The following is a 21,838-nucleotide window of genomic DNA, read 5'->3' as shown; positions in this document are numbered from 1 at the left end:
TCTGTGTGTCTCTGTATGTGTGTGTGTGTGTGTGTGTGTGTGTGTGTGTGTGAGTGAGTGTGTGTGTCTGTGTGTGTGTGTGTGTGTCTGTGTGTGTGTCTGTGTGTGTGTGTGAGTGTGTGTGTGTGTGTGTGTGTGTGTGTGTGTGTGTGTGTGTGTGTGAGTGAGTGAGTGAGTGAGTGTGTGTGTGTCTGTGTGTGTGTGTGAGTGAGTGAGTGAGTGAGTGTGTGTGTGTCTGTGTGTGTGTGTGTGTGTGTATGTGTGTGTTGTTTCACAACGTTAACGGCATGTTTAAAACCATGACTGTTACCTTCTCTGGACCTATATCTTTGTTTTTCTCCTATCCAGGATTGCTGTGTGGACTAGCTAGACCCTCCTCCGCAGCGCTGTGGAGGAAGGTCTGTCAAAGTGAGACTATGTAAGCTCTGAACTCACGTGAACTTGTTCCTCTCTGTGAACGTGACCGTCTTGTTGTCATCGTGGAGTCTGAAATCGACGTGCGAGCTGGTGACGTTTAGAGCTAGCGCGTTGCCTTTGTCGTGGTCAGTGATGGACCAGACCAGGACCCAGTCCCCGAAAATCTGCAGAGAGAGGGAGGGAGGGGGGGTCAACAGGTTCAGATTATTATTCTAAGTGTCTGACAACATTACAGAAAGGATCCCTACAGAGATAGAGCTTTTAGTTTAACATGAAACAGCCCAGAAATCACCATCAGAAAAAAGAAAATCCTGATATATACATATATATACCCCCCCTAAGACCTAATTGTAGGAGCAGAATCAGACTCACCTTGTGCATGTCTTTTGTTTGCAGCGTTACGTTCAGACTGTGGCAGTCTTCGGGGCCCGCCGCGGCGGAGCTACCGATCGCCGCAAGCAGCAGCGTCTGCAGCAGCGTCTGCAGCACGGCTCTCTTCACAGCACTCATCCTGCTCTGAGACAAAAATCAAACGCACCCTCAGCTCTCTCTGGGATCTGTTGGGGACTGCACAGTGAGGACAGGGAAGCGGGTCGAGTTTATAACGGCCCCGTGACCCCGGCGTGGGTCCAAAGTGCTTATAGTGTTATTGAACTCTGTAAGGCCCTAGATTCACTTTGTTTATATCTGGCTGCATTTACGTAAGTGTACAAAGTTAAGAAACCGTCTGAACCAAAACAAGTGACTCACACTCATTTCAGCACATTTACTTTGACTCACTGTCTCTCTCTTCAACCTATTTTCCAAATTATTGGTGTCTAAGAGACTAATCTGCAATGTAAACCATACTAGATTATACTATTGTAGCTCAGGCAAATAATACGTGACTTTTGAAGGGCTTTTAAGCCGGGAAGCAGAGTTCATGTCCTGAAGAAGTTCAGGAGAAAACCCAAGACTATCACCAGGAAATAGGTGTTCAAATCAAAATAAACGATGGATGTTTTGAGAGAACCAAGGCAATGTAATCACTATTGGCGCTTACCTACTGCTAGTACCAGCTTGACTTGGCCGCGATGCCCCGTCCTCCTTCTTCCATTGCAGATTTAGCAAGTTTCTGATTTAAGAATGAATTATTTCACTAAATAAACACATTTCTCAAATGTTAAGTGTCAGCAGGAAGATAAGATAAACTTTGTGGGTCACAAGTGACAGAAACGACATATGAGAATATAAAACATACATATAGAAGCAATGTAAAAACATTGAGCGTACAAACAAAAAAAAAGCATAAAAAGTGCAAAAAGGTGGCCAGGATAGCTCAGTCGGTAGAGCGGGCGCACACATACAGAGGTTCATGCCTCGACGCAGAAGATCCAGGGTTCAAGTCCGACCTGGGACGATTTCCTGCATGTCTTCCCCCCTCTCTCCCCCGGTCATTGCTTTTCTGTCATTAAGGGAGGAAATGCCCAAAAAAGAAATCTTAAAAGTGCAAGAAGAAGCCTGAATGGAGCTGTTGGATATGCCATCTATGTTTGGCTGTTCAGTGAAGGGTAAGTATATTACATAAATAGTAAGCTTTTACTCTGTAGTGTTGACCTGATGGCAGGAACTGAAGGGATCGGTGAAGGGAAGTGACAGGTAGCAGCCAGCAGGTGGCAGCACAGCTCCACATCTGTCCCTGCAACTGTTCAACACACACATCTGTCTTTTTCATCAGGCGCAAACACTCTGAGACACGCACATGCACACACACAGACAGACAGACAGACAGACACACACACACACACACACACACACACACACACACAAAATGCTACTTAAAAGTGTGTAAGTAGTATGAAGGGTGTGGGTGTGTTTGGATGCAGGAAGAAGTAGTCAGATGCTTTACTGCAGTAAAAGTACTCCCCAGAGTCAGAACTAAACAAGGAGAAGCAACGTTTAGTTTCTATGCTCCACATATCTGGAACAAACTCCCAGAAAACTGCAGGTCTGCTGCAACTCTCAGTTCTTTTAAATCAAGGCTGAAGATCTTTTTGATGTTGCCTTTCTTTAAATAAGTGTTCATTTCTTATACTGAAGTCACATGGTTGAAACTGTGTGACAATCTATATAAGCATATAAAGAGAAATTCCCATTTTATCTGCTTTTATATGTTTAACTGTTTTAACTGCTCTTTAATGTTTAATTTCTTATACTGCACTGTACTTTTTATTCTCGTATTTTATATTCTCGGCTTTTATCTAGTGGTATTTTTGAACAGATAACGGACATATTTCTATATATAACGTGGGTGTGACATAGATTTTATGATAAAATGAAGGATAACAGTTGGAAAACAGTATTGTAGGTAAAGAGAAGTACTTCCACTCTTGTTATGGGTTACAAGAGTACAAAGTCACATGTTCCTGCAGGGCCCGTGGTGGATGAGATGGTAAAGAAATATGGTCCTGCCTGTTTTTTTTGTTGTTTTTTTATCGTTAGCACTTTGAATTGCCCTGTTGCTGACAATGTGCTATATAAATAAAGCTGCCTTGCCTTACTAATACCACACTGTAATAATACTCTGTTACAGTAAAAGTACTAAAAACTAAACAAACACACATTCTGATCCTCGAACCTTAACAGCCCCCGCATCCTTTTTGTACTTTTGGGGTCTTCCTGAATAAGTTTACATGATTTCCCCCAAAAGAAAGTAGCAACAGGAGGGTTCATGTTTTAAGTAAAGCACTTTTTTTTGCTGAAATGGACTTAGACAGACGTGAACATTTATTTTGTTTTTGTCTATTTTTTTATTGATCTCTTTTCTTTCCAGAGTAGGTGTTTCACGGCTGCAGACGGAGACGGGACACACAGAGACACACACACACAAACACACACACACGGACACACACACACACACGGGTCCCCCTGAACGTGAACTAAGTGTCCCAGACTGTTAACCCTGGTTTTGTCTTCACGCCAACCATGCACTTGTTGTCAAAATAGAAAATGAACACTTTTTTTTTTTTTTCGATGTTTTTGTCCTTTTTTTGGACTGCTTTTGTCCACTACCACTAGTACTGTTTATGTGCCACTCACCAACTTATTACCACTACTGTTACACTTATTTTTGGAATTCATGGTCAATAAACCTCTTTTAAAAGGAAATTATACAATTTTTTCTTGTCAAAAAAGCAGAAATTATCAATTATTTTGACTAATATTAGAGTAATGTATTTGGATGGATAATCACAGACTGGTGTAGGTCAAAGTTTAGTCCAAATACTGTTTAGAAACCGTTTACATTTTTTTCAAATGCTATAAAACTGAAGAAAACACTCACAATGTAATGGAAGTATAGCAATCATTAATTGTACTTGTGAAGAGCGTTTTAGGAACCATACATCCAGACACACACACACACACACACAGAGACAAACACGACACATACACACAGAGACAAACACACACATACACACATACAGAGACAAACACACAGAGACACACGCACACATATAAGTGTCCCAGACTGTTAACCCTGGTTTTGTCTTCACGCCAACCATGCACTTGTTGTCAAAATAGAAAATGAACACTCAATGTTTTTGTCCTTTTTTGGGACTATTTTTGGACTGCTTTTGTCCACTACCACTAGTACTGTTTATGTGCCACTCACCAACTTATTACCACTACTGTTACACTTATTTTTGGAATTCATGGTCAATAAACCTCTTTTAAAAGGAAATTATACAATTTTTTCTTGTCAAAAAAGCAGAAATTATCAATTATTTTGACTAATATTAGAGTAATGTATTTGGATGGATAATCACAGACTGGTGTAGGTCAAAGTTTAGTCCAAATACTGTTTAGAAACCGTTTACATTTTTTTCAAATGCTATAAAACTGAAGAAAACACTCACAATGTAATGGAAGTATAGCAATCATTAATTGTACTTGTGAAGAGCGTTTTAGGAACCATACATCCAGACACACACACACACACACACACACACACACAGAGACAAACACGCACACATACACACACACATACAGAGACAAACACACAGAGACACACGCACACATACAAAGACACACACACACATAGAGACACACACACACACACTATTTTTGGGTAATTTGGTTAAAAAGAAACCCATATTTCTGATCATTTGAGATTTTGATAACAAGGACAACTTTACAGCGAGCATGAGTCAGAAGGACGTTTGTCTCGCTGTGTTCACGCTCTGCTGACTCATCTCTAATGACCATCATGTGGTCAACACAGACAGCTGTGCACGAGTCCACTCGGCTGATTGGGTTTTATTTTGAAAGTCTTAACTGGATAATAAGAAGAGCAGCAGCTGAGGCACCGAAGGAAACAATCTCACGCAGGGCATTCAAATATTTGTTGTTCAGGCAACAATGGCATTTAAGGGGAGGTTTAGGGAGGTTTAGTGTCCAGCAAACATTGCAACACAAAAGAACAATAGCGCCTCTCTTGCCCTGGTAAAAAAAACAAACAAACATCCGCCTCTCTCTGGCTCACACAGATATTTGTGGCTCAGGCTGTGTGGTTCCTTCAAAATAAAAGCACTAACAGGTAACAAGTAACTAACACGTAATCAAAATAAAGATACCGATGTCATAATCAAACTTATTGAGCCGCATTATTCACACAAAGCAACAAGTAAATAAATAATAAGTAAACATTTAACTGTTAAATAGAAAACCAACAAAACAGCTCCAACAATAACTTTATTTAATGAAGAGCCTTTTATAGACCAAGTCACAAAGTGCTCCACGAGAGAAATAAAAAATGAAAAATGTAAGAAGCAGCATAATGTGTTGACTCCTGATTTTCTCCCATAATGTATATTTCTACAGGCCAAAAACAATTATATTTCAAAGTGGGTACACGTTCAAACTTAACGTTACATGTCATTTAGCTGACGCTTTTATCCAAAACAACTTACAACTGCTACACAAAAAAAGGAAATGTTTTTAATGTTAACATATTTACTACGGAATAAAACTCAAGGAGGTGAAATAAAGTCCTGTGCAACATGAGAACATAGCTTTAAAGTGCAGAAAGTGAAACATTAAGAAGTCATACAGAGATATGACACATCTATACATTCAATCAACCGTCTGATCAACATTACAATTTAGATATTTGTCGGTGAAACAGAGAACATTAACAAGCTTTCATTACTGATTATAGAACACATTTCAGATGCTAAAGATGCAAACGGCTGATATGAGATGTGTTAACGGCTGTGTTATCATTTCTACAAGCTTAACTCTTATTAAACTACGATTGGGCATTGAGAAACGATTCTTTATTGGAATTGTTTTGGAAGATTTGGTTTCAAACGATGCCCAATGCTATATTAAACAGATGTGTCTCTTCTAAACAGCAGAAGGACGCAGACACTCAGGTCACCTCGGGGCTTTCAGCATGCGGAGCTTTGTACAGAGGATTCTTTGTGGAAACGTGACACTGTTTATACATGATATAACACAGAACAGAAAGAAGAAGGCATCCAGCAACTGACCCAACGACCACGAGTCCAGGATATCGGACCTCCTGTCCAGCTGTGGGATCTGCAAAGCAGAAAACAACAAGAGACAAATCACTAAATCTCTTCAAGAACGCTACAAACTGGTAAAGCCGGCCGACGTTCTCCTCGTGGACCGCCGTCGGCAAACAAGTCAATTCACCGATGGCGGATGTTTGTGGTTTTTTTTGCGGTTGGATTCGGAGAGTCCGCTAGCACAAGGTGCTACTTACGAAAACTATACAATAATTTATAAAAAAAAACATATGTTGTTACCATGTGAAACACACGTTTCACATGACTTAGTTCAGTTTGAAATAACACACTGCTGTTGCTAACCTAAAACACTTTTAGTAATCCTACTTCTCAGTGATTAGCGTACTGTTAATGAAGTACACAGAGAAAGTGCAAATATACAATAAGTTCACTAAACATTACACAAGACCAATGCTGCAGACTGGAGGAAAATATAAATTCATTTCTCTCCATGAACCCAAATCAGTCAACATTAGGGGCGTTTTGTTTTCGGCTCAAGATTCGATTCAAAAACGATTTTCGATTTTAAAAAAAGGATTCACAACTGAGCAACCCGGGCGCCCATATATAGAGGTTTACTCCTCGATGCAGCGGGCCAAGGTTCGACTCCGACCTGCGGTCCTTTGCTGCATGTCGTTCCCCCCCTCTCTCCCCTCTCATGGCTTCAGCTGTCCTGTCGTAATAAAGGCTGAAAATGCCCAAAAACATAATCTTAAAAAAAAAAAAGATGCACAGTATGTAAATGTAGTTACTTTTCCCATGTGATTACAGTCAACATACAATAACATATACATACACATATATATATATATATACACACATTATATATATATATATATATATATATATATATATATATATATATATATATATATATACACATATACACACATATATACATATATATATATACATATATATATATATATATATATATATATATACACACACACACACACACACACGTGTATGTATGCACACCCCTAGTCAACATGGAGAATCACAACAACATGTCCCAGTTTTCATACAGCTACTACAGTAGTGTGTATAACACTGTTCGCTCAGCAAACAACACACACATAAAATACTGTATCCAGTACAGGTTACAAATACAGTAAAAAAATTAAAATAAAAGATCTGAAAAAAAAAGTACAGACAATACTAGACTTACCTGTTGCATTTTGATAATGCTTAAACCTGATTGTTGTGTCTACAATTAAGCAACCATGTGTTTGCGCACCTGATGGCTGTGTTTCACAGATTGGCTCATAGGTCATGTGACAGTCAGACAGTGCTGTGGAATCGCAAGGAAGTGACATCATGATATACTTCTGTGTCTAATGTAAACAAGTGTGTTTAGTGTTTTGCAAAACAGCGTCAGGCTGACATTGTCCTTACGGTGGTGGACGTCTGGGCCAACGTTTTGCTCCCTGAGTGTAAGGTTTTGATAATTGCGTAATATGTTGTAATACTGTAAGCCCCCGGTGAGCAACCGTTGCATTAAGGCGGCCTTCTCAGCATCATCGCAGACTTTCACAATCGTCGCATCTCTACAAACTCACCGGCGTCTGCGACGGTCAGGTTGATGACCTGCCTGCTCTCGTTGCCTCCGATGATTATGACTCGACAGTCGTACATCCCGGTGTCGTTGACGCTGACGTTCTTCAGAACAACGGACACGTCTCCGTGCCTCATCTCCGGATCTCTCAGCTCCACCCGACCCCGATAACGCGGGTGCTGGTACTTCTCGTACGGGCGCTGGTTTCTGTAGAAGAAAACGTAGCCGTCGTCCTTCAGGTCGCGTCTGCTCCACTCCAGAAGAGTGACGGCGCCGTCGGAGAGAGCCCAACACCCGAGAGTGACGTCCTGCTCGGGCTTCACCGTTAACTCCTTTGGCTCTGAAACACAACGTCAGGAACTAGTTAGAACGTCAGAAGAGTTTTACGGTGAGCAGAGAGAAGTCAAACCTAGTCGAGAAGTAATCCTTGTTCTCTTTAGGGCTGCATATCAGAATCAGAGTCAGAGTCACTGGCCAAGTATACTTAACAACAAGGAATTTGACTTTGGTAGGTGTTAACGCTCTATATATTCAACAAATAGACACGTAGTAATGTAGACACATACTGTACAATAGAGACAACAATATACATATAGGCACATATGAACATAATATACAATAATCAAATAAGACATAATATTAAGACAAGTACACATGGAGTGGGATGTAGAGTGCAAAAGGTAATAGTGAGAATAATATCTAATTGTGATTGTTTTGACCGGTACTGTGATTGCGATATGATTCACGACATTGTAGGAAATGATCATTTTTGTATCATTGTCATTTTCATGGAAAAATATTAAAATGTAAACGATTATAAATGTATATATGTAAAGTCAGAACTAGGGCTCCGCGCTATAGAGAAAATATAAAATTATTAATTTATACTCTTTATCGATCCCCAACTCTGTTGTTGTTATATATATATATATAAGGTGGGGAGAGATGGATGGAGGGAGGGAGTGCCAAAGGCGAGGGGAAGAATGGCATTTATGTGTAATAATAATAATAATAATAATAATAATGTGGATACGATGACTAAGTGGGTAAAGGCAAATGATAACACAGCTGGAACAGTGTGGTGAGTTCAGAAAGTGACTTCACTTTACTGTAATACAGCCGATAAAACCAGACGACAACATTACAATATTCCAAAGCTCAGACAACGTCCATTCTCATTTATTGATATCTATATAATATCCATATACTGTCCAGGCCGAGTCAGAACAAGTACTCTACGGTGAGCAAACAGCTCAATATGAAGGAGAAGTTGTACATTAGTGTGTACTAACAGAAGATCCCGTGATGTACGGTCACACATCAGAGATGATGTTCATCATCACATGAGAAACAGTCATCAAACCTCCCACTTTGTTCTATTCCTGATGTCTTTTACTCGGTCGATGTTCAGATTAAGACACAAATATCTCATCTTAAGCCCTGAGAGGAGGCTCTTCTCCTCATCAATCTCTAAATATATTGTTTACATTTGTGAAAACAGGAAAAAATATAATCCAATCTTACTTCCCCCCTCATTTTATTTTATTTTTTTTTATTTGTGAAAATGGGTTTTGTTGTTGTAATACTTATTTTGGCCACAACAGAGTTATATAAGCATAAAACATAAAGTGAATAAAAAGGGAAACAGATTTAAAGAGCAGAAACAGAACTCCCCCTCCCCCCCCTCCCAGGATATTTAAAGAACGGAGAGAAAACAAAACAAAAAACAGCAAGAAGGAAACAGAAAGTGAAGTGAAGCAGCTGCTGCAGGCTGAACGATCAGTCAGGATCAAAAGTTAATAAACTCCAACATGTAATCATCTCTCATGCTTTGGTAGCTTTACTAAAAAGCCTCCTGAAGATGTCCTGTAATAATCCTGCAGGACAGCTTTTTCTGCATTATTAAAACACGCTAAATGTTTGATGTTGCAGTCACAGTGCGACACGTCTTAACGGAACACGGATGATTCAGCTTAAACACACACACACACACACACACACACACACACAGTGACACACAGCACTTACCTTCAGAGGCAGAGAGCGGCAGGAAGAGCAGGAAACACAGGCGAGTGGAAGACAACATGGCTGTCAATGTTGAAACCTGAAAACAGCTGTTGTTGTTAATAGGCTCGTTAGAGATGAACTGCGACTCGCCTGTGAAGTGGACGAGAGCAGCAAGCAGCAGGCGGGGCGGGGACTAATGCTGCGATCAAGCCACCTGGGAACAACAGGGACCGCACCACTGATTATGTTGTTTTTCTGACTGCCAGCGTTCACATGGTCGGGATGCCAAATTACTAATGCTACCCTACGAAGCAGCTCGATTGGTTGGGGTTAGGCATTTCACCTCGAGTAGTTAAGGTTAGGGTCAGGGGATATCATACCAAAGTGTTGCATGACTGCCACCAGCTGTTGGCCGTAGCCTAGAGCATCAGGTGAAAACATGGAGGCCACAATAACAAAAGATTTGCTGCCGTTTTCTTATACGAGCATAGAAACAGCACGTTTGTTTGGTTTGGTGTTTGTTTGTGTTATCTGCAGGACAACCAACGGGAAAGGACACGGATAATGTTGTTTTATACATGGGCCTATTTATGAATAATCTGAAACATGTTATGTCTGTGTATGTTTCTCAGCAGAGGCGTTTGTCCACAATAAATAAGTTTATTGTCATTGAAATATGTTCAGTGACCCAAAGTCGCCTCCATCAAACGTCAGTTGTCAACGCGATGTTTGGACATTTCTGGTTACCAGAAGAAAACAGACAGTGACAGTAGACCGTTATGATGGCAGAGATGACGTTTACAAGGTGTTTGCTGGAGTTTCCTAAAGTATCTGTTAATGATATACGGAGGGTCGTCCGGCCATCCAGTACGTCACCACGTAGCAAATGAAATAAAGGCGTCACATTTTACGTTTCATCGTTTCTTTGCTACTTTGAAGGTAATTTGCTAACGCTAGCTAGCCTGAGCTAGAAGCCTTGCTTTGGTGTTTTAAGTCATGACTCCGTCCTGCTTCAGGTTAATCATGCTTTAAATAAAGTTTAAGCATGTGTATACCTCTCACTTCATGTGTTTGTACTTCGATGAAAGTATCAGGTAAAAACAGGGCTACAAATGAGATCTCTGTGAGATACCAGCTAACTCCTAGCTAACTATTATGTAGCTCAATGCTGGACATTTCACCCCAACTTCCGGTCACTTTACTGTATTTGTGATTTTTTTTTTACGGTACAAAGTCCTGCTACATACGTACATATATTGCTAGCTATATATGTACGTATGTCGCGTTAGCATGCAGCTACAACAGTTAGCTATGAGTATGCTAACGTTAGACTGTAGTGGAACAAAGCAGCACTTTCTAACGTCAGAAATCGCAGATAAAGGCTTCTGAACCAAACACTACACAATCGGAATGTTCAGCAGGAATGTGACCCGGAATTGGGGAGAATTTAACAACATTGCCAGCTAAGATGACATGTTTACTGCCGTTAGCATGTAGCTACTACAGTGTTTACTGCCGTTAGCATGTAGCTACTATAGTGGTATACAGCAGTGGTGGTTATTAGTCAAGACGAAGTATTAAAAGTAAAAACATTAACATAAACAACACAACAACGACGTCGCTACACGGTTTTGGATCAGTGACAAGTCTCGATTGTTTGTAGCTATGACTATTGTATAATAAAGATGTGATGTTTGGTCGTAAAGTGTTTCAACGCATGCGTGGTACAAATCGCACAGGGACATTGTTTTCTACTACGTAACTATGCGCATGCGCAGAACGGATCGTACAGGCGGTACGGATCGGGTACTGACACTCCCCTGACGTTCAGGACAGAACTGTGTCACCAGTCTCAACTACACGTGGAGAAACAGCACTTTCCATGCTCTACATACTGTATTATTATTATTATTATTATTATTATTATTATTATTAGGAACACTGCAGGTTCACAGCGACCCTCACTTCTTTTAAATAAAGACTAAAGATTTCGGTTTGATTCTCCCTTAAAAAAAAAAACAATAGTTAATTTCCTAAACTGCATTATAACTTTTATTCTTATTCTACTTAAGCTTGTTTTTATATTCTATATTCTCTTTAGTAATTTTTGGTTTTAAATGTATTTTTTGAATGGTCTTGCTGCTGAAATGTGCTCAATAATAAAGCAGGCAGAAACAACTGGTGAACATAGGTTACTGTATATTCTTATAGTCACGTAATGAAGTCTTTTATCCAAATACTACCGGTATATGTGCATGCAACCACGCAACAAGACAAGTCCGAGTGCTTTTAAACTGATAGGATTACAGCGTCGTTAACTACGATGCCGTACATGCGGTTACTCAGCCTCTCATGAAGTCCCTTCTTCCTGGTTGTTGCTGCCGGAGGAGCCGCGGAGCTTTCCCCCGTCACCGAGCGCGATGTTCGGATCCCTCTGTCCGTCTGTGCCGGTGTCGGGCCGGAGATATCCCCCATTCTATAATCTTCTATTTTACTTTGACCAGTCGTTTTGGTGCCTAAACGTAACTGTCATCGCCGCAGAACAGTCACCTGTTGTCGCCTAAATTTTATTGCAACAACCGGGGAAAGGACCGTCCCCTCGCGGTGCTCTGTATGCGCCTCACAGTCACCCTTTCTCGGATAAATATAGTGGCACACCACCGGAGGAGCCGCCGAGATTTCCCCCGTCACCCAATGCGATTCCCGGATCCATCTGTCCGTCTTTGTCGACATTATAATCCGCAGAGAACAGATCCGTACTGTGGGGGAAATCCTCCGTGTTGCAGCCGAACTCTGGTCCACTAATGTCGGTCTGTCTGTCTCCACGCTACTCGCTATGAATGAAGACATCCTCTGCTTCTCCTCAGCCAATCAGTGCCCGAGAAAGTTTGAGCTACTCTTTTTTTGTTTTGTTTTTGAAAGAACTTTATTCACAGAGAACAGGTACACTCTAGTCTCGCATAAAACATAACACAAGTAGCACAAAGCCAGGTAGGGCTGCAACTAATGATGTCACGTGAAATGGATCTTCATTTTCAAACAGTCCTGACTTAGAAATAGTTTTATGCCGATACATGTAAACAACGAAAGACAGAAAAGCCTCTCAATGTCTTTAATTTTCTTTAAATCTGTTATGTTAACACAATAGTTATGCTAGTTAATGACCAGTTTATAAAACAATACTCAATATGTGAAAAGATCACAGTATATAAGAACAACTTGGCAGCTTTCGTGTCAAGAAATGGCCTAAATTGTTTATTCTATATAGATAGTGGAGCAGTCTTCATCCTCTCTGATGTTAGAAACTGCAGCTACAACCTGATACTCAGAAAAACTCACAGAGAGAGACTCACTCACCTGGCTCTGTAACCTGCAGACGGATGGTTCTGATTGGCTCAGAGTCGATGATGGCTCTCTTTTCACGTCTTGAACCATCTGATGCAACTCGACACTCGTATGTCCCGTTGTCGATGCCTCTCACATTCTTCAGAATTAAAGACACGTCTCCGTCCTTCAGCTCTCTGTCCACCAGCTCCACCCTGCCCTTAAATTCTGGATGCTGATTGAATGGATCCAAGTGTCCATCTCTGTATAAGAGGACGTAGTCTGGCTCCAGGTCAGGTCTGGTCCACTCTACAGCGCTGATGGAGGAATCAGCAGCCTGACACGGCAGAGTGACATCATCTCCAGGGTCCACTGTTAGCTTAATTATCTCTGAAAAACAATAACAATAAAACTTCATGTTATTTCAAAAGACCTCAACAGACAGGACAATGTAGGAAACTAATTTCACAAAATCAATAGTTTCAAAACTAAGGCACCTCAAGGCTGCGGGAGTTCACCTATCCTCTTCACACTTTACACCAATCAAAGCAGAAGTCAACAGCTAAATAATGATCAGACAACACCATCATACTAAGCCTGCTGCAAGGTGATGCATGCCCTTCAGTGTACCATGAAGAAAGGTCTGGTGTGACCATCACCATCTTAGCCTCAGGACCACAATCACCGAAAGGTGAGAGCCTACGCCCCAAAAAAAGAATCCATTCAGTCAGAGTAGTAACAGACTTTAAAAAAAAATAAAAATAAAATGGAAATAAGATTGTGTTGTGGGTTGGACAAAATAATGGAAACACCTGTCAGTGTAACACATTACAGTTCAACAGCAGCACAAACTACATCCTCCACGATGACTCAATCAACACACACTGGTGTCTCTGTGTGTGTGTGTGTGTGTGTGTGTGTGTGTGTGTGTGTGTGTGTGTGTGTGTGTGTGTGTGTGTGTGTGTGTGTGTGTGTGTGTGTGTCTCTCTGTGTGTGTGTGTGTGTGTGTGTGTGTGTGTGTATGTATGTGTGTCTGTGTGTGTGTCTCTCTGTGTGTGTGTGGTGTGTCTGTGTGTGTGTGTGAGTGTGGTGTGTCTGTGTGTGTGTGTGTGTGTCTGTGCGTGTGTGTCTCTCTCTCTGTGTGTGTGTCTCTCTCTGTGTGTCTGTGTGTGTGTGTATGTGTGTGTGTGTGTGTGTGTGTGTCTCTGTGTGTGTGTGTCTCTGTGTGTGTGTGTGTGTGTCTGTGTCTCTGTGTGTGTGTGTGTGTGTGTGTGTGTCTCTGTGTGTGTGTGTGTGTGTGTTAATTAAATGACAGTATTTTGATTCGATGCTGAGCAACAACAAAAAATCAGAAAGTGAGAAAAAACCTTTGATTCGAGTTAGTTTGATACGTTTTACTTCCCGTTTTTTTGACTTCAGTAACATGTGACGTGAGTTAACCCTTCCTGTCGACCATGCAGCTTTTTCTCGTTCTGGGTCAAAATGAAAACCTTGTTTTTTTCAATTTTTGGTCATCTTTTTCGACACTTTGGGGCTTTTCTCCCCAAGTTTTTCATCACTTTTTCCGATGTCTTGGTCAATTTCATTTTTTTTTATTATTGTTTTGTACGTTTCTGTTATTTTTAATCAAGTTATTTGAAACTTTTTGTTTGTTTGTTTTTTTTCACTTTTTTTTAAGCATTTTTGTCATTTTATTCTATCAATTTCTTTTTTCAAATCCTATAAAATCTAATAAAAGACCAAAATTAATTGAAAGTATTTAACTGATCATTTATTTTACACTAACGAAACGTTGCAGGGAACTATCCACGTCATTTATTTTGGACAATTTGTTGAAAGAAACCCAAACGACAGGAGAGTTAACTCATCGGGTTAAGTAAAAGTAAAAGTACAGATTCTTCAATCTCCAATTTCGCTAATTGTGTGTGTGTGAAAATGAGTTAATGTTTTGTTAAAAGTCACTTTTTTTTTATAAGTTTTCTTTTTTTATCGGTGTGTTTTTTTGTTGTAATATTGTTATAGTAATTTCGGCCACAAGAGGGCTTTACATTAATATAAACTTACAGCATAAAACATCTGTAAAAACAGGTGACTTTTGTATTATGAATAAAACAGCAAATAGGATATCATTTTAAAACAAAATAACATGGATGGGTTCCCTACGACGCTCTTCACAAGTTAAATACATGATCAGTTCACTACTTTCACTGGATTTGGGTGTTTTATTTAATGTTATAGCATGTAAAGAAAGATTGATAATAAGAAAGTTGAAAAATGTCAAAATGCACAGAAAACAACGTGGGAAAAGCCTAAAAAAAACGTCAAAAAAAGCGCAGAATGATATTGACAGAAACATTGAAAAAAGTGACAAAAGTGTCGAAAAAAACGACGAAAACGTTGGAATTTATTTTACATTTTGACCCAGAAAAACAAAAAGTTGCTGTTGGTCGACGGGGAAGACAACATAAGGGTTAAACTAACACATTAAAACGTCAAAGTCACAAAGACAAGCGTCTAATGTCTCTGTCGTTAACTACGATGCCGTACATGCGGTTACTCAGCCTCTCATGAAGTCCCTTCTTCCTGGTTGTTGCTGCCGGAGGAGCCGCGGAGCTTTCCCCCGTCACCGAGCGCGATGTCCGGATCCATCTGTCCGTCTGTGCCGGTGTCGGGCCGGAGATATCCCCCATTCTATAATCTTCTGTTTTACTTTGACCAGTCGTTTTGGTGCCTAAACGTAACTGTCATCGCCGCAGGGCAGTCACCTTCTTTCGCCTAAATGTTATTGCAACAGCCCGGTGAAAGGACCGTGCCCTCGCGGTGCTCTGTATCCGCCTCACAGTCACCCTTTCTCGGATAAAGCGAAGGAAATGGGGGAGATTGTCGGTACAACACCGGAGGAGACGCCGAGCTTTCCCCCGTCACCAAGCGCGATTTCCGGATCCATCTGTCCGTCTGTGCCGGTGTCGGGCCGGAGATATCCCTCATTCTGCCTAATCTTCCATTTCACTTTAACCAGTCGTTTTGGTAAATGTTATTGCAACAGCCCGGTGAACGGACCGTCCCATCGCGGTGCTCTGTATCCGCCTCACAGTCATCCTTTCTCGGGGGGGATTTGCGGCACATCACCGGAGGAGCCGCCGAGCTTTCCCCCGTCACCCAACGCGATTCCCGGATCTGTCTGTCCGTCTTTGTCGACATTATAATCCGCAGAGAACAGATCCATACTGTCTGTCTCCACCATTGGATGTATTACGATGCTCGCTATGAATGACGACCTGCTTCTCCTCAGCCAATCAGTGCCCGAGAAAGTTTAAAACTTTATGAACAACAGGTACACTCTAGTCTTGCATAAAACATAATAAAAGTAGCACAAAGCCAGGTAGGGCTGCAACTAATGATGTCACATGAAATGGATCTTCATTTTCAAACAGTCCTGACTTAGAAATAGTTTTATGCCGATACATGTAAACAATGAAAGACAGAAAGGCCTCTCAATGTCTTTAATTAGCTTTAAATCTGGACGTACTGCACCTTCTCTTTTTAACCACGACTCAAGGAAATAAAATGAGACATTTTTCTCTCTCATTGTTCACATGATTTCACATTCATCTTCTACAGAAAACGACGTAAGCATCCAACACTGAAGTCTAATATGCGTGCAAATGAATAACATGTAAATATTGTTTAGTTCATTTGACCAAGAACACACAATACAAGTCATTCTTTTTTCCTCAGCACATATGACTTTTATTGTTTTGTATGATTGTTTTTTTAGTACATGTGTGCTTTTAGTTTGTGTTCACTCAGCTGGATGAGTCAAAGCTACATGCTTGTGTTGGGTTTTTGACATTATAAAGTCATTTCAGCAGCAAATCTGTTCTACTTTGGTTCTTTTCAGTTTAGCACAGCAGCAGTTTTAGTCACAGTAATACTTCCCATTCGGATCAGCGTTGGAAGCTTTGTTTTAAAGGGTGAAGCCAGCATATCTCCACCAGACTCCATGTAAATAATCAGGACTTTTAGCGTGTATAGAGCCAGCATATCTCCACCAGACTCCATGTAAATAATCAGGACTGTTCAGCGTGCAGTCAGAGCCAGCATAGTCTCCACTAGACTCCATGTAACATAATCAGATACTATTCTAGCGTGTATAGAGCCAGCATATAAAAGTTCCACACAGAGCTCCATGTTATAATCAAGATCTTTAGTTTAGCGTGATACAGAGCCGAAAGTCACTATCTAAACCCCACCAGACTCCATGTAAATAATCAAGACTTTTAGCGTGTATAGAGCCAGCATATCTCCACCAGACTCCATGTAAATACTGTTTTCACCCAGCATGTTTCCTTGGATCAGGGTGGCACCTAAATCATGGTTGCAGCTGTCGCCGTGGTCCTGCTGTACTCCCTGATATGTCCTGTTTCGTCCTGCTACGTCCTGCTACGTCCTGCCACGCCCTGTAACGCCCTGCAGTGCCCTGCCACACCATGAACTACTACGACTACTATTTCTAGTCACTGATCCATTATCTTTATTGTGACCATTATTGCCACTGTTATTGTTGTTATTGCTTGCTCTTGGGGGAATTACTGTAATAGTTGGGTCTTTGTAAATTATAGAGTGTGGTCTAGACCGCCTCTATCTGTAAAGTGTCTTGAGATAACTCTTGTTATGATTTGATACTATAAATAACATTGCATTGAATTGAATAATGCTCTTCCATAGATAAGATATATTTTCAGGTTAATAATTCTCGCGTTCATAATGAGCGAACAAACTTCTTTTTTTGTTCCTGTTTGCTGAGAGAGAAACCACAGAGAGTCAGTGACCTCACCTCAGAGGAAGGAGGGAAGTTTAACTGCTGCTGTGACGGATGGAAACAAGTCAGTCTGTGGTACGATGGGACGGACGCCTCCTCCGCTGCTGCTGCTCTGTGAGTACAAAATCTGTCGTTTCAATCTCAAATTATTTTATTCACAGCACGTTATGGATATGAGAGGAAACCAGGCAGCGTAGAGGAATCTATAAGGAGCGAAATACAACATTTACTCACAGAAATGATCAAATCTACAGTGGTGTGAAAAAGTGTTTGCCCCCTTCCTCATTTCCTGTTCCTTTGCATGTTTGTCACACTTAAGTGTTTCGGAACATCAAACCAATTTAAACAAAAGTCAAGGACAACACAAGTAAACACAAAATGCAATTTGTAAATGAAGGTGTTTATTATTAAAGGTGAAAAAAAAATCCAAACCATCATGGCCCTGTGTGAAAAAGTGATTGCCCCCTAAACCTAATAACTGGTTGGGCCACCCTTAGCAGCAACAACTGCAACCAAGCGTTTGCGATAACGTGCAATGAGGCTTTTACAGCGTCCTGGAGGAATTTTGGCCCACTCATCTTTGCAGAATTGTCCCAATTCAGTTACATTAGAGGGTTTGAGCATGAACGGCCTTTTTAAGGTCATACCACAACATCTCAATAGGATTCAGGTCAGGACTTTGGCTAGGCCACTCCAAAGTCTTCATTTTAGTTTTTCTTCAGCCATTCGGTGGTGGACTTGCTGGTGTGTTTAGGATCATTGTCCTGCTGCAGAACCCAAGTTCGTTTCAGCTTGAGTACACGAACAGATGGTCGGACATTCTCCTTCAGGATCTCTTGGTAGACAGCAGAATTCATAGTTCCTTTTATCACGGCAAGTCTTCCAGGTCCTGAAGCAGCAAAACAGCCCCAGACCATCACACTACCACCACCATATTTTACAGTTGGTATAATGTTCTTTTTATGAAATGCAGTGTTCCTTCTACGCCAGATATACTTGGACACACACCTTCCAAAGAGTTCCACTTTTGTCTCATCGGTCCACAGAATGTTGTCCCAAAAGTCTTGGGGATCATCAAGATGTGTTCTGGAGAAATTGAGACAAGCTTTGATGTTCTTTTTGCTCAGCAGTGGTTTTCTCCTTGGAACTCTGCCATGCAGGCCATTTTTGCCCAGTCTTTTCCTGATGGTGGAGGCATGAGCGCTGACCTTAACTGAGGCAAGTGAGGCCTGCAGTTCTTTGGGACGTTGTTGTGGGGTCTTTTGTGACCTCTTGGATGAGTCGTCGCTGCGCTCTTGGGGGTAATTTTGGGCGGCCGGCCACTCCTGGGAAGGTTCACCACTGTTCCATGTCTTCGCCATTTGTGGATAATGGCTCTCACTGTCAGTTCGCTGGATTCCCAAAGCTTTGGAAATGGCTTTATAACCCTTTCCAGACTGATAGATCTCAATTACTTTCTTTCTCAATTGTTCCTGAATTTCTTTGGGTCTCGGCATGATGTGTAGCTTTTAAGGATCTTCTGGTGGACCTTACTGTGTCAAGCAGCTCCTATTTAAGTGATGCCTTGATTGTGAACAGGTGTGGCAATAATCAGGCCTGGGTGTGGCTAGAGAAATTGAACTCAGGTGTGGACAACCACAGTTATAGTATGTTTTAACAAGGGGGGCAATCACTTTTTCACACAGGGCCATGATGGTTTGGATTTTTTTTCTCCTTTAATAATAAACACCTTCATTTACAAATTGCATTTTGTGTTTACTTGTGTTGTCCTTGACTTTTGTTTAAATTGGTTTGATGTTCCGAAACACTTAAGTGTGACAAACATGCAAAGGAACAGGAAATGAGGAAGGGGGCAAACACTTTTTCACACCACTGTATATGCTCTGAAAAGTTCAGTTCATAAATAATGTGAAAGATGTTACGCCAGTGGTGTTTCTGCTATATAAATGAATCTACAACAGGTTTAAATGTAACTAAGCTGTGCATTAAACTCTCTCAAATGTCACATTTAATGAAAAAACCTCAACAGTGTTAAACGACATTCCCACCTCAAGCCACAAAACACATCCTGCCAACGTTTGTTTCAAAGATCAGCAGAGAGTGTATGGTCAACGCTCTGGCTCATAATCGCTAAGTATTAGTCATTGGAACGTTTATTAACACAAAAAGATATGATTTCATTTCATCAGAGAGCCAAAAGTCTCCACCTTCAGATCAAATGTAACAGCTTTTCGTTGTGAGTTTATTTCTTTTGTGATTTGAGTCTCATTTCTCTTCAGTTCTGACATCACTGCTGAGCTGCACAACAAACCAAGGTCAGTAAACTAAAGGCTCTGACACACCAACCCGACGGCCGAGCTTCGGCAGAAAAGGCAGTCGGACTGACTGCCTCCCCGAGTTGGTTAAAAGAAGTGCGGCGACTTGAGCGTACGGTCTGCGCGCGCGAGACGTAATACGTCTCCATAACGGCGCTAATCTGTATTGGCGCCCAAAAAATGAAAACCGGCAGCTGATTGGATGAACGCGTCATGTGGGTCTGGCTGCTCCCGGATTTCATTTCTGACCATAATGGCGGTTCGTTCTCGTATTTTACGAAGATAGTTCACCGTAACGTGTTTCTGAAAACATTTGAAGAGAGAAACAGGCCGTGCAGTTGCTGAATCTGTCTTCATTTCAGATCGACAAAGGTCAGTTTAAAAGATTTCGTCAGATTTTGAGAGGCGTCCGTCACGCTCATCCCACTCGTCATTGGTCATTGAGTCCGACTGCCCACTGGCAACAGGTCAAATCAGCCCAAATTAAAGCCGACGGCTCCTCCGACTGACGGCGGCACAGAACACACCAAACAGCCTTGAGTCAACGACCTCGCCAGACTGTCTGACGGCCGATTATCGGGTTGGTGTGTCGGCGCCTTAAGACACCCAAAGAGTTCAGATTAAAGGCAGGGTTGATAACATTTTCCAATATATATATAAGGCTCATCAGGGACATTAATCACAATTATCTCACACACTACTGAAAAATGATACGCTCACATACTACTACTGTAACACTGGTGGTCCTTTCTCTGCCCTGCTCTGAAGTTCTGCATTTTGGGCGGAGCCCCAAGGAGATGCTACTTTTCAACATTACCAACACTGCCTTTAAATGACTCAAACTGGAGTCCTGGATTGTTGTACCATCTTCCATCTTTCCATCTTTTTTTTAACATTGAATGTTTTGCTCAAAACATAATGAAATATTTGCTCCCTCCAGCCTCTCTGACTGTGAGTCTCAGCAGCTCTCAGCTGTTTGAAGGACAGTCTGTCTCTCTGAGCTGTGAGGAGGACGACAGCTCTGCTGGATGGACTCTGAGGAGGAACACGACCAGAGAAACCAGAGCTGAGTGTAAAGACTGGGGAATATCTGCTGGTTCTTCCTGTAACATCAGCATCATTGTCCCTTTGGACAGTGGAGTTTACTGGTGTGAGTCCAGAGAGGGAGCAACCAGTAACAGCATCAACATCACTGTCACTGGTAAGATCAGACTGTGGAGTCAGTATTGATGAAGCTGTGTGTGGATGGATGACATGCTGTAGTTTGTCTCTGTGTTGAGATGGACCAGTGATCCTGCAGAGTCCTGTCCTCCCTGTGACGGAGGGAGAAGACCTCACTCTGCACTGTAAAACAAAGACGTCCTCCAACCTCCCAGCTGGTTTCTATAAAGATGGCTCCTTCATCAGGACTGAGCCTGCAGGTCACATGACCATCCACCATGTTTCCAGGTCTGATGAAGGCCTCTACAAGTGTCTCATCAGCAGTGTTGGAGAGTCTCCATCCAGCTGGGTCTCTGTCACAGGTGAGGAGGTTAAAGGTCATTATTGTGTCAAATATTGGCATAAAGACTAAAACAAAGAGACAATGTGATAGAACAGGAACAGATACACAAAATGACTACAAAAAGAGAAAAAAACAGCTATAAAGATGTGCAAAATAGACAAAAGAAAGGCAGACAACAGACTTAACCCTAACCCAGCCATAAAAAAAGACAAAAGGACCTAGAGCCTAGAGGGCATAGAGCAAAAGAGACCCAAAACGACTGCAACTGATTGCAAAACAACAGATTTGATAAAAAAAAAGATGCAACAAACTGATGCAAAA

General features: G+C 41.4%; 3 protein-coding genes across 7 annotated transcripts in view; 1 reads left to right on the top strand and 2 right to left on the bottom strand.

Moving 5' to 3' along the window:
- cysltr3 (cysteinyl leukotriene receptor 3) overlaps positions 1–515 on the bottom strand; it is a 28,174-nt gene extending 27,659 nt beyond the window's left edge. The window contains exon 1 of the mRNA XM_078244645.1: positions 436–515. The gene's annotated coding sequence lies outside the window, so the exon portion shown is untranslated. The remainder of the gene's footprint in view (positions 1–435) is intronic.
- Positions 516–5,135: 4,620 nt separating this feature from the next.
- LOC144513542 (coxsackievirus and adenovirus receptor homolog) overlaps positions 5,136–21,838 on the bottom strand; it is a 36,170-nt gene continuing 19,467 nt past the window's right edge. Inside the window, exons 1-5 of one of the 4 annotated variants that reach the window (XM_078244643.1) lie at positions 15,424–16,110; positions 12,910–13,266; positions 9,574–9,649; positions 7,550–7,885; positions 5,136–5,997 (exon numbers count right to left, since the gene is read on the bottom strand). In XM_078244643.1, the coding sequence (XP_078100769.1) occupies positions 5,828–5,997; positions 7,550–7,885; positions 9,574–9,649; positions 12,910–12,987 (660 nt within the window). In that variant the 5' untranslated portion in view covers positions 12,988–13,266; positions 15,424–16,110 and the 3' untranslated portion in view covers positions 5,136–5,827. The other 3 variants (XM_078244642.1, XM_078244641.1, XM_078244644.1) reach the window with 3 other exon arrangements.
- LOC144513541 (uncharacterized) overlaps positions 17,385–21,838 on the top strand; it is a 14,191-nt gene continuing 9,737 nt past the window's right edge. For both annotated transcript variants that reach the window (XM_078244640.1, XM_078244639.1), the window contains exons 1-4: positions 17,385–17,812; positions 19,978–20,013; positions 20,954–21,214; positions 21,294–21,536. In XM_078244640.1, coding sequence (XP_078100766.1) covers positions 17,779–17,812; positions 19,978–20,013; positions 20,954–21,214; positions 21,294–21,536 — 574 coding nt within the window. In that variant the 5' untranslated portion in view covers positions 17,385–17,778. The remainder of the gene's footprint in view (positions 17,813–19,977; positions 20,014–20,953; positions 21,215–21,293; positions 21,537–21,838) is intronic.

Source organism: Sander vitreus, unplaced genomic scaffold (genome assembly GCF_031162955.1).
Source record: "Sander vitreus isolate 19-12246 unplaced genomic scaffold, sanVit1 ctg273_0, whole genome shotgun sequence".
In the NCBI taxonomy this organism is placed as follows: domain Eukaryota; kingdom Metazoa; phylum Chordata; class Actinopteri; order Perciformes; family Percidae; genus Sander; species Sander vitreus.
Note: the sequence above shows the minus strand (reverse complement) of the source record. Positions and strands in the feature narration are given on the sequence as shown.